We start from the raw sequence: 15,912 nt of genomic DNA, 5'->3' as shown, positions 1-15,912 counted from the left end.
ACGGTTCAGTGGGTCAGTCAAGAGGAGAAACAAAAGGTGTTTGGATATCGATGAATATGAGGATGAAAAAATAAACGCAGTGTTTCATTTAGAAGTGAAGTTGACTTGATTTTTGTTGTTGAAAGTAAAAATAAAAGCTGTGAATATTGGAAATGCGAAATGAATACAAAATGCTGGAGATAGTCAGGGAGCATTTCACATCAGTGACCTTCGTCAACCTTTTGTTACATTTGTCATTACCCAACTGTGATGGATGCTCTTTTTAATGTATTATTAATAATACGGGCAGCTTTTCAGGAAGCTCCCTTCAAAAATATTTTTGTGTAGCTACAGTGTTTAAGTAGTCCATGTGTAGATACTTTTACCTGCTGTATTGTGATGTTTGCAGGAGGACAAACATTTTTTCTTCAGACATATAATGCAAAAAGCATGTTTTGATCAATATTCACAGAATAGTTTGGATTTTGATTTGTTTATTTTCAAATTGACATTTACTCCAGAGACTGGCTGAGATGAAAGAGGTTCTGCAGAATATCCTCTTTTTCTAACTATAAATTGCTATGTGTAATTTTGTGGATCATGGCTCTGCACGGGGTCGTGGGTTTGTCAGAAAGCTCCATGACATATTCAGAATTTAGAACTCCTGGTTTTAATCCCATGGTACTGAATTGATCAATTCTACTTGGATTGGATCAAGTAATCATGAGAATTTCATAAGATGTAAATAAATATAAGTTATGACATTAATTTAGTATCAAAGTGATCAATAATAGCATTTCACCTATACAGAGATGCTACAAGGTCACTATTTTAACTTTGATATCATTGTTACTTTACAGGAGAAGAAGCAAATTTAAAAAAATTACCACCAGAATCTATACTTTTATAATAGGAGGCCATTTAGTCCTTTGGGTCCATGCTGGGTCCCATGGGAGAAATCTGATCAGTTTCATTCTCCTTATTCTTATTGCTGTGCACCCTGCAACCAATGTCCTTCAGCTTCCTTTTGAGGTTTTTTTTGCCATTAATGTATAGTAGTGAATAACATAGTAGGCAATCAATCTACCAGTACACTCTTTAGCAGTGAATCAGCCAAAGAATTCCATGCAGGTGCAGAGAAAACGTGCAAAATTGACCTCGACAGCACCTAAGATCAGGATTCAACTCTGAGCATTACTTAGTGTGCAACTGTTTTGCCCATCATTTTTTGTGTTCTTTCCAGCAGTGATAAAATCTCCGATTAAAACATGTAGGGCAGCACAGTGGCGCGGCTGGTAGAGCTACTGCCTCACAGCTGCGGAGACCTAGGTTCAATCCTGACCATGGGTACTGTCTGTTAGGACCTTGCACATTCTCAATGTGACTGTGGGCGTTTCCTCCGGTTGCTCAGCTTTCCTCCCGCATCCCAAAGATGTGCAGGTTTTTAGGTTAATTGTGAAAGTGAGATAGCATGGAACTGGTGTGAATGGATGATCAATGGTCAGCGTGGACACAGTGGACTGAAAGGCCTGTTTCCATACCATATCTCTAAACTAAGCTAAAGGAGATTCAAGGTATTAGACTATGTCTTGTGGCTTTCTAGGGGAAGGGGCATGCATGTTCAAATTGGGCTGCAAGTCTTTGGGAAATTATCATGAGGCAGATCTGGCCAGAATTTAACATTGCAACTATGGCCCTTTAACTCCTAGAAATGTTTTGTAAAGGATTTGATTTTACTGGTGAAACATGTATGTGGTCTCCATGCATTTTGTCAAAAATGTCATGGAAATTATCATTTGTAATGAAAGCCAGGTCCCAATTCCAGCAAATAATTGTTTTGATTGTAACTCATTATAAAATACCAGGATTGAAAGGATTACATTATTATTAAGGCATGTCATAGCTTCCTGAAGAAGGAATCACAATGTAATGCTGGACTAACATAGAACAAAGGGACCATTTTGATCATCACACTAAAAGACCTATTCATTTAATCCAATTCCCTGTCCTTTGGTATGCACAGAAAGAATCACTATTTCTTTCTCACGACATAACAGAAGCAAGATGAGATGGATGTTGGATATAATGCAGAGGGATCAGAAAATAAAAGCTGGTGAATCAGAAATGGGGGGAGATGGGAAATGAGAATGAAGGTGTACAGGGAAAGAGAGGATATAGTAGTACAAGAGGGAGAGTTTGGAGATGAAAAGAAAGAACAAAGACAAAACTGTTGATTTAATATCAGTTAAGATGGAATAGTTTACTAACCTGAAAAACTGAGCATGTGGACAAACATAGACAAGTATGAGCGGATCAAAGAGAATTGAAATATGAAGGTAGACATAAAAAGCTGGAATAACTCAGTGGGGCAGGCAGCATCTCTGGAGAAAATGTGAAGTTTCGGGTCGAGACCCTTCTTCAGACCCGACCCGAAATGTCACCTATGCCTTTTCTCTAGAGATGCTGTCTGACCCGCTGAGTTACTCCAGCTTTTTGTGTCTATCTTCGGTTTAAACCAGCATCTTCAGTTCCTTCCCAAACAGAATTGAATATTGTTGGAAATGAGAAGCAGAGTAGAGAGGGAGGAAATAAAGTCTGAGAATCACCAAATCATTGTGCTGTCCGTTGAGCTATACTTGGTCGCAGCTTCTCATTACATATTTGAAAGAATGAAGGGTTTGTGGTGAGGAGACACCAGGTTTAAGTGGGAGTAGGAAGTTGCAAAGCAACATAAACATAAACTGTGCTTGCTCTTTGCTGGTATTTTCATGCAAGGGCAAGTAAGTTGGGATTTCCATGTATCCATGCACAAAGGTGGAATTTCTGAGTTTGCTGCAAGCTATTCATTGGTGATTTCCAGACCCGGAATAAAATATGGGGGAAAAAAGTTTAGTTTATTGTCACCGAGGTACAGAGAAAAAGCTTTTTGTTGCATGCTATCCAGTCAGTGGAAGGGAATGGAAGAGATTTAAAATAATGGAGTGATTGTAATGAATGATTGCATGTCTACTTCTGGGACCACCATGTGGAGAATTTAGCTAATAATAGCTTATTATTTCATAATACTGCCTAAAATATCAGCGGGGAGTACCACAGGGATTGGTACAGTTGATTCCAAATACTCAATTATTCAGAATATGGAGCTTAATGTTTCTGCTCATGTGTTGTAATAAATTGTTTTATTTTCAATCATTTATTGTAATAATCTAGCCCTTTGAATGAGGATCAAATCCTTACTTTCTCCATACTTTTCTCCCCAGCCTTCCTTGTCAATACTTTCTCTCATCTCCCCTTGTCTCTGACAGAAATGATAGTCCATTGTTAATGCTTTCTTTTAAATTGTTCTTTCTGTCTCTCTCCAGCTGTGGGAGCTATCCTGTGGGGAACTCCTAATGTCTGTGCTATTTGACGTTGGAATCATGTCTGTGGCCCTCGATCCTTGTGAATACAACCTATTCTGTGGAGGACACGATGGATCCATATTTCAGGTCAACTTGTTCACTGGGGTGAGTGGGGATATACATTTAAAGGTGATTTGTTGGCAATACAAAGTCTTTAAATATGCATCAAATATATCAAATAATCATGTTAAATGTTTCCTGCAAAGGAACCACTTAAAATTGCAAATAAATACAGATGTCTAAGGTCACCATTAGAGACTTGAGACGTTTTATGTCATATTTTCGCTACCGTACAATACCTGGAAGGTTTTTGGATGATTATTCCCTGAAGTTTAATAATTGTTTTAATCATAGAATAATGGGGGTACTTTTCCCCTCACTTAGCTTACTCTTACTAAGGTTCAGTATCAGGATTGGCAACTACTATCTCAGCCAAGTGATCATATTTTCAGAACCAATGCAGTGCATATTTTCAGAATCTTTATTTCTAGCGATGGGGGTAGATGATGTGATAGTCCAATATCCAAGGGAAGGAATGGTAAGAAAAACCAGGCAGGGGGAGTAGGGAACCACCAAGAAAAAATCCACTGCAGGCAGGGGGAGAAGGGAACCTGAACTTAGAGAATTCAATGTTCATGCTGTTGGTTTGTAGGCTACCCAAGTGGTATATGAGATTCTGTTCTTCCAGTTTGTACATGGCAAACTGGAAGAACAGTTTGATGTATAAGTTCATGAGAGGGATAGATAGGGTAAATGCATTTTACCTAGAGTAGGGGAATCAAGAACCAGAGGACATCGATTTAAGGTGAGTGGGGAAAGATTTAATAGGAACCTCGGGCAACTTTTTTAACAAAGGGTGATAGGTATATGGAACGAGCTGCCAGAGGAGATAGTTGAGATGGGTTCTATCATAAAATTAAAAAAATATTTGGACAGGTACATGGATAGGATAGGTCTGGAAGGTAATGGGCCAAACACAGGCAGGTGGGACTTATGTAAATGGGGCATGTTGGTCGGTGTGGGCAAATTGTGCTGAAGGACCTGTTTCCACGCTTGATGTGAACTCTGGCAGTGGAGGAGGCGAAGGTCAGACTGGTCGGCATGGGGATGGGATGGGGTATTAAAATTGTCAGCAATCGTTTGTTTCCATTCATCTTACTTGGTACATACATTTTAGCAATTGAATATGGTGATGCTCTGACTGAACTCTCCTATCTTTCTGAACTAAAATATTGCAGTGTCTTCGAATTTGAAATGTTTGGCTTTGGAATTTGTTATATTATTAAAATATGATAAAATTATCTTTCATATGAGCATAAGAAAATGTTGGCAAGACTTAGAAAAGTGCACAAACTGAAACTCCCGGTGCCAGAGAAGAGAAGCAGGATACATTGGGGATGGATTTGGATGGAACAGTGGAAAATTTGAATGTATTAATTCTTAATGATATCCAGTTATTATTTCTAGTATAATGCATAATTATTTTGAGCTACATTTACTTATTTTATCAGCTGTTCTAGACCAACCAGCAAATTGAATAAGATTGCTAGAGTCATTTAGTCTGATTTAGTAGAGTCATTCTTTATATTCACCTGTACGAATTGGTGTGTGTCATCCAAAGAATTGGACCTCTGCTTGTGGAATATTTCTTGGTTGTGCACTGAGATATTCACATTCATCATGTGTTCATACTCAAGTGTGCTTGATGCACTCTCTTTAATTAAATAAGCTCTTTAAAAAATGTAAGAATTTTGATCTATGAATTTATTATTAATCACGCTGTTTAAATATTTAAGGGTCTCCTACTTTGTATCAAATACTTCCAATTTGGGAAGTTCTTGTGGAAAAGAGTATTGAATTTTGAATGTGGTAGCAACTTAACAGTTAGAGTGAATTAGACACATTTTGAGATGGGTGAATAGAAATAAGTATATTTGTTCTCCTTATGAAATTAATATTCTATTCTACTGCTGTTAATTAAGCTCTAAACTGTATAGAGATAGCAATTTAAAAAGTACGAATTAGAAACAAAGAAGAATAGGGTAGTCTTTTTTAAACTCCGATATACTTATTCTTTTTCTCCAGTTGAAAATGTGAGGATCTTGTGAATTGAGTTCATCCAGTCTGCTGCCTTTGCCATTTTCGGTTCTTCCCCGGTCCGCTGGGCCAACAACCTATGGTTCCACCACCATGGTCACAGACCTGAATCTCTTGTGTCCATGAGACTCGCCTCTTTCACCATCAACGCCATTTCCATGTAATCATTGTCCACCCAACTTGTTTGCCGATTTGGCCTTGAATGTCGAACAAAGGTGGTGATGCAGTAGAAGTATGTGACACCTTGTTTGGCTTTCAGTGACGTTGCCAGGGTGCAAAATGAGGATGAGCAACAGGAGCAAGCCAAAGATGGCGGCACATTTAGGAATGGATCCACCCTGGTGGAAACCCCTGTGATTAATATGAAAACGGGAGAGGTGATGTAATTGAGATGTACAGAATTATGAGGTGCTTTCACAGGATGAAAAGGAATGAATTACTTTACCAGGAACGTAATTGGAGAATATAGGTAGAAAGAACACAGGAGAATTGATCGAGTTGAGACCCTTCCTCAGACTATAGGGATATGGGAAAAGAGAGATACAGACGGTGATGTGGAGAGATAAAGAACACTGAATGACAGAACGATGATAAAGGAAACCGACAATTGTTAGCTGTTTGTAGGGTGAAAATGAGAAGCTAGTGCAACTTGGGTGGGGAAGGGATAGAGAGGGAGGGAATTCCGGGGCTACCTGACATGAGATAAATCAATATTCATACCACTGGGCTGTAAGCTGCCCAAGCGAAATATGAGATTCTGTTCCTCCAATTTGCATTTAGCCTCACTCTGACAATGGAGGAGACCTAGGACAGAAAGGTCTGTGTAGGAATGGGAAGGAGAATTAAAGTGTCCAGCAACCAGGAGATCAGGTAGGTCCACGCGGGCTGAGCGAAGGTGTTCCATGAAACGATCACCCAGTCTGCATTTGGTCTCGCCGGTGTATAAAAGTCCACATCTTGAACAACGGATACAGTAGATGAGGTTGGAGGAGGTGCAAGCGAGCTTCTGCCTAACCTGAAAGGACTGTCGGGGTCCCTGGACAGAGTCGAGGGAGTAGCTATAGCAACAGATGTTGCATATTGTACAGTTGCAGGGGAAGGTACCTGGGGAGGGGGTGGTTTGGGTGGCAAGGGATGAGTTAACCAGGGACTGCATCTGTCATTCATTGTTCTTTATCTCTCCACATCACCATCTATATCTCTTGTTTTCCTTATCCCTAACCAGTCTGAAGAAGGGTCTCAACCCGAAACATCACCCATTCCTTCTCTCCAGAGATGCTGCCTGTCCCACTGAGTTACTCAAGCTTTTTGTGTCTATCTTCGGTTTAAACCAGCATCTGCAGTTCCTTCTTACACAGGAGAATTGATATTTGTTCATTCACTCAGAATTGTTGAGGTGTGCAAGTCACTACCTTTACGAGTTGGTACCACATTTGAAAAATATTTAGATGGACACTTGAAGACCCATAACCTTCAAATTGTTAATGTACATGACAAACAGGGAGGGATCCAGCACTGATCTATCTGGTTCACCACTGGCTTGTAAACTCTCAAACCTCTAGCATCAACCTCAGTCGCCTAATAGCAAGCCAACTTTTGATCTATGTTGGCAATGTTTCTTGGAGCTCTTGGCCTCTAGCCTTCCAAATGTGACCTTGTGGAAGACCTTACTGCCGTCCATATATACATTAATCGCCCTCTGTAACTAAATTCAGAGGATTTGGATTTCCAAAAAGCAATCAATAAAATGATGCAGAAAAAGTAACCTCAAGCGAAGAGTTCATGATGTTCAGGATTAATATAAAAGAACATATGGAGGATTGGCTAATCAATAGAAAACTGTGTCGGGAAAAGCAGGTTAATTTTCAAGTTGGCGAACAGTAATTACTACAGTGCCACAGGGATCAATGCGAGGGTGTCAAGTATTTATGATCTATATTAATGGCCTGGGCAATGTGAAGACATTTATTGTGGCCAAGGTTGCTGAAAATGCAAAGATTGGTGAGAATCTAATTTGTGAGGAGAACACAGGGCATCTGCAAAAGGGGGACAAAGACTGTAGATACGGGAACCTGGAGCAGCAATCTGCTGGAGCAACTTAGTGGGAGAAATAAGTAAGTGTAGACGTTTCCGGTAGAGTTCATGCATCAGGACTTTAGAAAGGTAGAGGGCTTGTGTGGTGTCCAGGATGTAGATGGAAAGGTCCTGAAACACTCACAGTTCCTTCCCCCTTCCCCCACAGAAGCTGCTCCCCCTGCAGATTGTTTATGGATCTGCAAAAGGGTGATACTGATGGAGTCGCACCAATCTGGCAGATGGGGTAAAATGTGAGCAAGTATGATGTTATTCCCACTTTAGTGGGAAGAAAAGAATATCGTTGAAATGATTGAAATGAGATAGATTGCTGCCGTACAGAAATATGAGTGTCCTTGTTCATAAAACACAAAGTTGGACTGAGATATAGCAGGTAATTCAGGAGTGCTAAAGAGTGTTATGCTTTATTGGCAGATGAATGAAGAATAAAAGTAAAGAAAGCTTTTAAGTAGGATTGCTGTGCCGTTTTGGTGCCTTCTTGAAGGAGAGACATCCATGCACTGGAGATATTTCAGATGGCATTCACTCGATTCATTCCTAGAAGGCAGCTGTCTTATGAAGAAAGATTAGGCAGATTGGGACAAAACTCAGAAGAATGGGAAGAATTTTGAAATATCCAAGATTTTAACGCCATGTCAGGGTAGCTGCTTAAATGTTGATTCCTCTCGTGAGAGAATCTAGAACTAAGGACCACAGTTACTGAATAAGTTATCACCCATTTAAGATACAAACATGGTACAATTTCTTCTGAGATTCGTAAATTTTTGGAATTTTTCACCCTGAAGAGCTGTGGAGGATGAGGCATGAACAGATTTAGTGCCCAGATAGACTTTTACAAGAGAATCAAGGATTGTGAGAAACTGACAGGTCCCGAGTTTTCCCACCCATGATTTTGATGGATGAGACACGTCTGAGTAATTTTCCATGTTGTCAGACAGGATTGGATGTTGCTCATGTACATAGTCTGCATCATAAGTGATAAGAGCAGAATTAGGCCATTTGGCCCATCAAGTTTACTCCGCCATTGAATCATGGCTGATTTATCTCTCCCTCCTAACCCCATTCTCCTGCCTTCTCCCCATATCTCTAACACCTGTACTAATCAAGAATCTATCTATCTCTGCCTTAAATATATCCACTGACTGCCTCCACAGCCTTCTGTGGCAAAGAATTCCACAGATTCACCACCCTCTGACTAAATAAATTATTTCTCATCTCCTTCCTAAAACAACATCCTAAAAGAACGTAGTGCATGGACACTAGCTTGGGAGTATGTCTTTGGTACCACTTCTGGAATGTTCTCTAATGATGTAATATTTTGCTTTGTTGCTGCTCTATTTTTTACACTCGAATGTTCCTTGATAATACGTAGAAGGAATCTGATCAAATGTGCTGAAAACTGACTCTGATGATTCATTAATTCTGCACATCCAGCTGGAGGTGGCTTCAAGTATTCCAGCCGTCTTTTACACTCACCCACTGGGCCAGGCTGTTGTGAAATAGATTAATTTAATTCATACTGTGACAGCATCAATTTACATTTATATAACGCTACAACCAAACATCTCAAGAAACAGTTAAAGCAAATAATAGGTAAATTTATAACTGGCTTCAGGTTATTTAGTCCAAGAATAATCCCGATATGGAATGAAATATCAAAAGAACAATGCATGTAAATATTCTGGGACAAATGGTGACTAATGGAGGGGCAAGGGTGTCTTTCTGAATGGACCAGAGAAGTCATTAAATAACCCTTCTCTGCTTGTCATTTGGAATGTATGAAATAAGAACCTTGTATTGCTCCAGAAACATGCTGGCCAGCTGGTGTCACAACCAATTTCTAAAGAAGTCGATAATCAAAGGTTTTTATATTGGAATAAAATGTAATAAAAAGGAACTGCAGATGCTCATTTATATCAAAGACAGACACAAAATGCTAGAATAACTCAGCGGGTCAGGCAATATCTCAGAGGAAAATGGATGGGTGATGTTTTGGGTCGGGACCCTTCTATCTTTTATATTATTGAGCTGGTTTAATCAGGGTACTGAGAGCTTGTAGATAAATGCAGTGTTTGGTGTGTGTCTTCAGCACTGTTGTCTGATCTGGTGTGTTCGGTATCGGTGCAACTTGTCAGTATTCTTGTGCTTGCCTTACTGAAAGGAAGGAAAGAGGCAGATATCAAATATATGTTGATGCCATTTGACATACCTCAATAAAATTAGCCTGGAGTCCCCTATTGTTGCATAGTGTGCCAACATCATCAACATTCACAAAAGAAGAATAGGCACTTTGTTAAAAGCTGAAGGATTATTTTTGCCCAAGGGCATCAGATTAATGACATGCAGAACAAAGAAGCTTGCATGATTAATATCCCATATATAAAATATAAAGGGAAGGATACTGATACTTTAAATCTTTTCAAACTTTCAGTCTGAAGAAGGGTCTTGTACCGAAACGTCACCCATTCCTTCTCTCCTGAGATGCTGCCTGACCTGCTGAGTTACTCCAGCATTTTGTGAATAGATACTTTAAATAACATCAGTTGTATTTTGATCAAGAAGAGCAGTTGAGAGATTCTGCAAGGAGATAGATCAATACAATGATCAATAATAGCAAATAGCTTGATCAACCTAACATGTTGCTTTGATCTCAGAAGTTTTTCTAAATGCTTTTAATTTTAACTTTGTTTGAGTGTTGCTGTGGGTTGCAGCTCCAGAACTGTTTCAATATTTTCAACTTCCTTTTATTTCTTCTCATGGTCAATCTGAAACCCTTTTTATTCCATCTGTATGAATTGTGATACTTTTCCAATGTCATGAGTTTGTTTATTAATGCTTTCCAGTTATTGATGATAAAATATTCTTAATCTGTGTGATAATGCAAACTGATTTTCAAAAAACAAAAAAAAAGGCATAATTCCAAATCTACTAGGAACTCATCCGTTACGAAGCTTTACCTAAGATAAGTACAGCACTGCCGGCAAGTACTCCCGGTCGCCATCGCAGACGTGAGATTGGCCTTCCTGGAAGAGTGAACCACAGAAGGAGTACTGTGTTCTCAGAACCTGCTGGCAAGAATATTTGCAAGCATTATTTTTAACCTCTCCTTACACCAATATGGGGTTCCGGCCTACTTTAGGAAGAGTAGTATCATCCTAGTGTCAATGAAAAAGTAGCCAGCATGCCTAATGACTATCATCCAGTGGCTCCGATATCCGCCATCATGAAGTGCTTCGAGAGGCTGGTCATGGTATTCATCGACTCCAGCCACCCCGGACAGCCTTGATCTGCAATTTACCTCCTGCTGGCCCATGGCAGTTGCTCTCCCTGGCCCTAAGATCACCGCTGGAAATTCTGTATAACAGAGACAGACATGTCAGACTCCTATTTATTGGCTATGGCTTTGCTTTCAACAGCGGAGAAGGGTTCCGATCCAAAATGTCACCTATCCATTTTCTCCAGAGATGCTGCCTGATCTGCGGAGTTACTACAGCACCTTGTGTCTAACTTTGGTATAAACCAGCATCTTGTTCATTGATTCTCCAAACTCCTGGACACGGGTCACAGCATCCCCTTCTGCAACTAGATGATTGATTTCCTGATTCATAAACCCCAGTCAGTAAGGATAAGTGACAAAATATACTTCATGATAATTTTCAACACAGGTCTCCTGCACGGTTGTGTTCTCAGCTCCTTGCTATACTCCCTACACACTCATGACTGGGACCAAATTCTGCTCCAACCCAATTTACAAGTTTACAGATGACATCACCATAATGGGCATAATCAAACAATGATGAGATGAGAGTTCAGGAAGGCGATAGAGAGGTGATCAGCATGATGTCAAGACAACAATGTCTCTCTCAATGATAGCAAAGTGAAGGAGCTGATCATTGACTTGACGACGTGGGGTGGAGCACACTCCCCAATCTGTTTCAGTGGTGCTGAAGTGCAGATGGTCAAGTCCTTGAAGTTTCTTGGTGTAAATATTATCAACAATTTTGTCTGTTGTCTAATCACATTGAGGGTACGCCTAGAAAGTACATGATGCCTCTACTTCCTCGGAAGTATAAGGAAATTTGGCATGTCTCCAATAATTCTTAACAGATCTACAGATGCACCATAAAAAGTATCCTATCTAGATGCATCGCAGCTTGGTATGACAACTGCTGTGCCCAAGACAGCAAGAAATTGCAGACAGCAGTGAGTACAGTACAGACCAGTGCATTACACAAACCACCCCCCTCCCCCATTGACTCCATATGTACTTCATGTTGCCTTTGGAAAGCAACCAATGTAATCAAAGATCCCTCACACCCCATTCATTCTCTCTTCCCTCTCCCGTCGGGCAGACAATACAAAAGCTGGAAAGCATGTACAACCAGATTTTAGAACAGCTACTTTCCCTTTGTTAGCAGATTTTTGAATGCACCTGTCATATGCTAGGGCTTAATTCCTGATCTTCCAATCTACCTCATTGTGCGGTTTAGCACTTTTTTATCTGTAGCTGTAACTCTGTATAATGCATTTTGTTTATTTTCTCTCTTGCACTGCCTGATGTGCCCATGTATAGTGTGATTTACCTGGATAACACACAAGACATATTTTCACTGAATTTCATAATAAACCACTACCAATATCAAACTCACCAAAAACTGTAAAATCTGCTGTCACAAAATCTCCTCCATTTCACCAAATACTGCTTTGCATGACTCTGTGTATTTCTGGAAAGTGCCTTGAGATTTTTCCTGGACTTTGTGCATTTCTCTAAGTTCGGAAGGGGATAAAAATCAGCCACTGTTTTTGACTCAATGGTAATGCGATTCAGTTTTCAAAATCGTAAAATATATATATTTTTTAAATCTGCAGATGCCGTAAATATGAAATAAAAAGAGAAAATGTCTTAAAGAAATAGCAGGTCAGGCAGCACTCATGGGAAGAGAAAAAGTTAACATTTCAGGTCTCGGATCTTTTTCCAGAACTAGGAAAGAGAATGATATGTTAGTTTTCTGTGCGAGTGAAGATGGGGAGGGGTGTGCAGAAAAAAAAGTGAATGTCTGTAACAGGGAGGGTTGAGTTGAAATGGCTGAACAGGAGCAGTTGCTTGGTCTGTACAATGAGTTGTTAATAGTAAGGTTGTGGGACCATCCCTGCACGCCAGACTTGTAAGAGTAGGATAAGAAAATGTTCTTGTTCCTCTGTATCTGTATCTCCTCTGTATCTCAAAGACCCCAGTTCTGTAATGTGTAGGAAGGAACTGCAGGGATGGTCCCAACACAACATGAAACACAAACACATTGCTGTTTGCTATACTGCGCACAAATTGACAACTATATTCTGTGTAAGAAGGAACTGCAGATGCTGGTTTAAACTGAAGATAGACACAAAAAGCTGGAGTAACTCAGCGGGACAGGTAGCATCTATGGAGAGAAGGAATGGGTGACGTTTCGGGTCGAGACCCATTCCTTCTCTCTGGAGATGCTATCTGTCCCGCTGAGTTACTCCAGCTTTTTATGTCTATCTCCAGTTCTGTAATCTCAGGGTTTCTGTGCTTCTCTAATACTGGCCTCTTGCAAGTTTTCAGGTTTAGTCTTTGGAAATGATGTTGCAGGCTGTCAAGGTCCTAATCTCTGACATTTTCTTAATTCTTCCTTCTCTTGTTACCTTCTCCTTTAAACTACTCCTTTAAAATCTGGCCTTTTTATCGAGTTGTTGGTCATCTTCAGTGGTGGATATTAAATGTTATATAATATTCCTGTGAAGTACTTTTCATGTTGAACTCTGTTTAGATTGGGCGTATAAACACAAGTTGTTTTGTTGATAATCGTTGCTCCGAGGCTCCGCTGAAAGTATGTGTAAGTTGTTTTTCACCTCAGTCCCTTGCCATCTAACCCACTGAAAGTGATAATTTTAAAATTATATCGGAACCCCAATGTGATATGAAGTTAAGTGCTTTTATTGGCATCATGAATGCAATATTGGAAAACTTAATTGAGAGAAAATTAAAATCATAATTGCATTGTTAATTATTTATGCAGTTAATTAGTGCATGCCGCCAGCTGAAATAATAATGAATGTGACCTCCCATGTGTTTATGATTAATCACTTCTCGTGGACACTTCATTTAAACTGTAATCTGAATCTGAGCCAAATAGGGCTAAACCATGCTGATGAAGCTGCTAAACATCAATCATTATCCCAATTGCTTGGCATGCAACTAGTTTAACCTTCTATGTTAGCATCTGAAGAACAAATAAATAAATTATCATCAAAAAGTCTCTCAATCAGAAGCTGTCTGACAAGTTATTAACACAGGAGGTTTACTTTCACCCTGTGGAATTGAAATTGTTTCTCAATGCATCAATTATTCTACCTTTAAGTCAATCTTAAGGTTCTGCAACTGTTGGGGGGGGGGGGGGCAGTTTTCTTGTTGCATTGACATTCCTGAACCCCCACTCTTTGCTTGACCAATTCTGTTCTGGCCTTGATTTTGGCTGAAATCTTACCCCTTCACCAGGTGATCTTGTGTCTCTTTCCTCTTCCCCTCCATAGTCCCCTAAATTATATGGTCTTGACCAGGGTAGCCATCATTGTAGCCTCCTGAGCCATATGGCATCTAACAGCAATTTATCGGTTCCAGTTTATTGAATGAGATCCTGGTTGACATTGCTGTGAGTCTCACAGGCTTAGCTGTGAAGCAATGTCCTATGGTAACGCATGTCAAATGCCTCTTTTTTTTCTCTCATATATTTTGTTAGGTATTATGTAGCAGCTCTACCTCATCGCAGGGATGATCACATCTTGGAGCAGATATCTACTGTATTGCTAGAGCCTGCGAAACTCACCTGTCTGAGGTTTAAAAACATTCCACAGTCTCTCTATCATCTACATTTCACAGCATCCACATTGGGTAAATTATTTATCACCTTTCCCATCCAGGTGTACCAAGTTGTGTTTTATATTGAATTCTAATTACCACCCATCTGACAATCGGCAACCTTCAGATTTATTCCAAGCACAAACCAATTTCTGAATTAGTGAAAAATCATTCATTGTTGATTGATCATTTAATTCTAAATCTTTAACATACACCACTCAGCTAACTTTGGATGTTACCTGTCACAGTCCCTTTCATCACATGGCTTCCATGTTTTTTGCCCAAACTGCAACCTTCTTTACTAATGTGCAGTTAGTTGGCCAAATAGCAAATGATTGTTTTATTAATATTCCTGGATTTCGCTATTGCTCAAGAATCTATTAGTTAGTCTTGTATGTATAGGGCTTTTGACATTCAAAACCCTTTGGAGCAGAGAATTCCAGGCACTTACAGTTAAACAGCGGATCTCTTATCCTAACTCTGAGGTTTGGTCTCGGTTGTGATTTTGGAAATGAAGGATTGGAATGAATAAAAACAAACTCTAGGTATGAATCACTTGTGTGCTTTTGTCGTCAGCCAGAAACACGACGCATTCTTGAGGAAAAAAATCCAGAATTCATTAATTGAAGATCTTCTTTCAATTATGCATGGCACTAAAACCAATTAAATCAAAGCATGTTGATCCCTAAAAAAGTCCATAATACTCACTCACATGAGACCCATTACGGAAGAACACTTTTGAAAGGGCAGGATGATTGAAATGGGGAAATCATTTTCACTGTGTGCATTGTGATGGCTCAGGAGAATTCCTTGCATAGCATTTACAGTGAAGGGTGAATTTGATGAACCAAATCATTGTCTACCACTGTAAATCGGACTCTGCTAGAAACTGAAAATTGTAAAGATCATTCTCTTTTCCCTCTACACAACAGCTTTCAAAACAAAAACTTGCTATTACCAGACTGGTACTGATTTACCTTTTGTTCTTCTGATGTTTTCAACCTTGATGCTATTCCCTCCTGTAGATTTTGACCATCACTTTTAAACAGAAATCGCTAGTACATTTTGCACGATATGACTAGTCTGCTATATTAACATTTGCAAAAACCCTTTTAAAATGAAGAATGCTGGTGTTAAAACAGCTGAATAATTTCACACAAATATTACTCTCAGTAATGTTACACATTATTCCACACAAATGGATCAGTACAAGTCTGTGTAAATTCTTACAAACCCATTTGATTGATAATGTGCGATGTGATTTCATCAAGGACAGATATATAATATTACTTCATGCAAAGAAGAAATAAATGTAATATTGCCCAACATGAATGAAAATTAGTATTAAATAGAATAGAATAGTTCCTTTATTGTCATTGTAACATGAGCCATGTACAACGAAATTGTAAAATGTCAGCCAGTCAGTGCACCATTCAAACATTTCTAAAAGCTAACGATACATAC

At 39.4% G+C, this 15,912-nt stretch overlaps 1 protein-coding gene across 1 annotated transcript in view; it reads left to right on the top strand.

Annotated features, from left to right (window-relative positions):
- The window catches only part of wdr18 (WD repeat domain 18), a 120,026-nt gene that overhangs the window by 49,192 nt on the left and 54,922 nt on the right, over positions 1-15,912 (top strand). The window contains exon 5 of the mRNA XM_078423638.1: positions 3,342-3,485. Within this exon, the coding sequence (XP_078279764.1) occupies positions 3,342-3,485 (144 nt within the window). The remainder of the gene's footprint in view (positions 1-3,341; positions 3,486-15,912) is intronic.

Source organism: Rhinoraja longicauda, chromosome 28, assembly GCF_053455715.1.
Source record: "Rhinoraja longicauda isolate Sanriku21f chromosome 28, sRhiLon1.1, whole genome shotgun sequence".
Lineage (NCBI taxonomy): Eukaryota > Metazoa > Chordata > Chondrichthyes > Rajiformes > Arhynchobatidae > Rhinoraja > Rhinoraja longicauda.
This window is presented reverse-complemented; position numbering and strand designations above follow the sequence as displayed.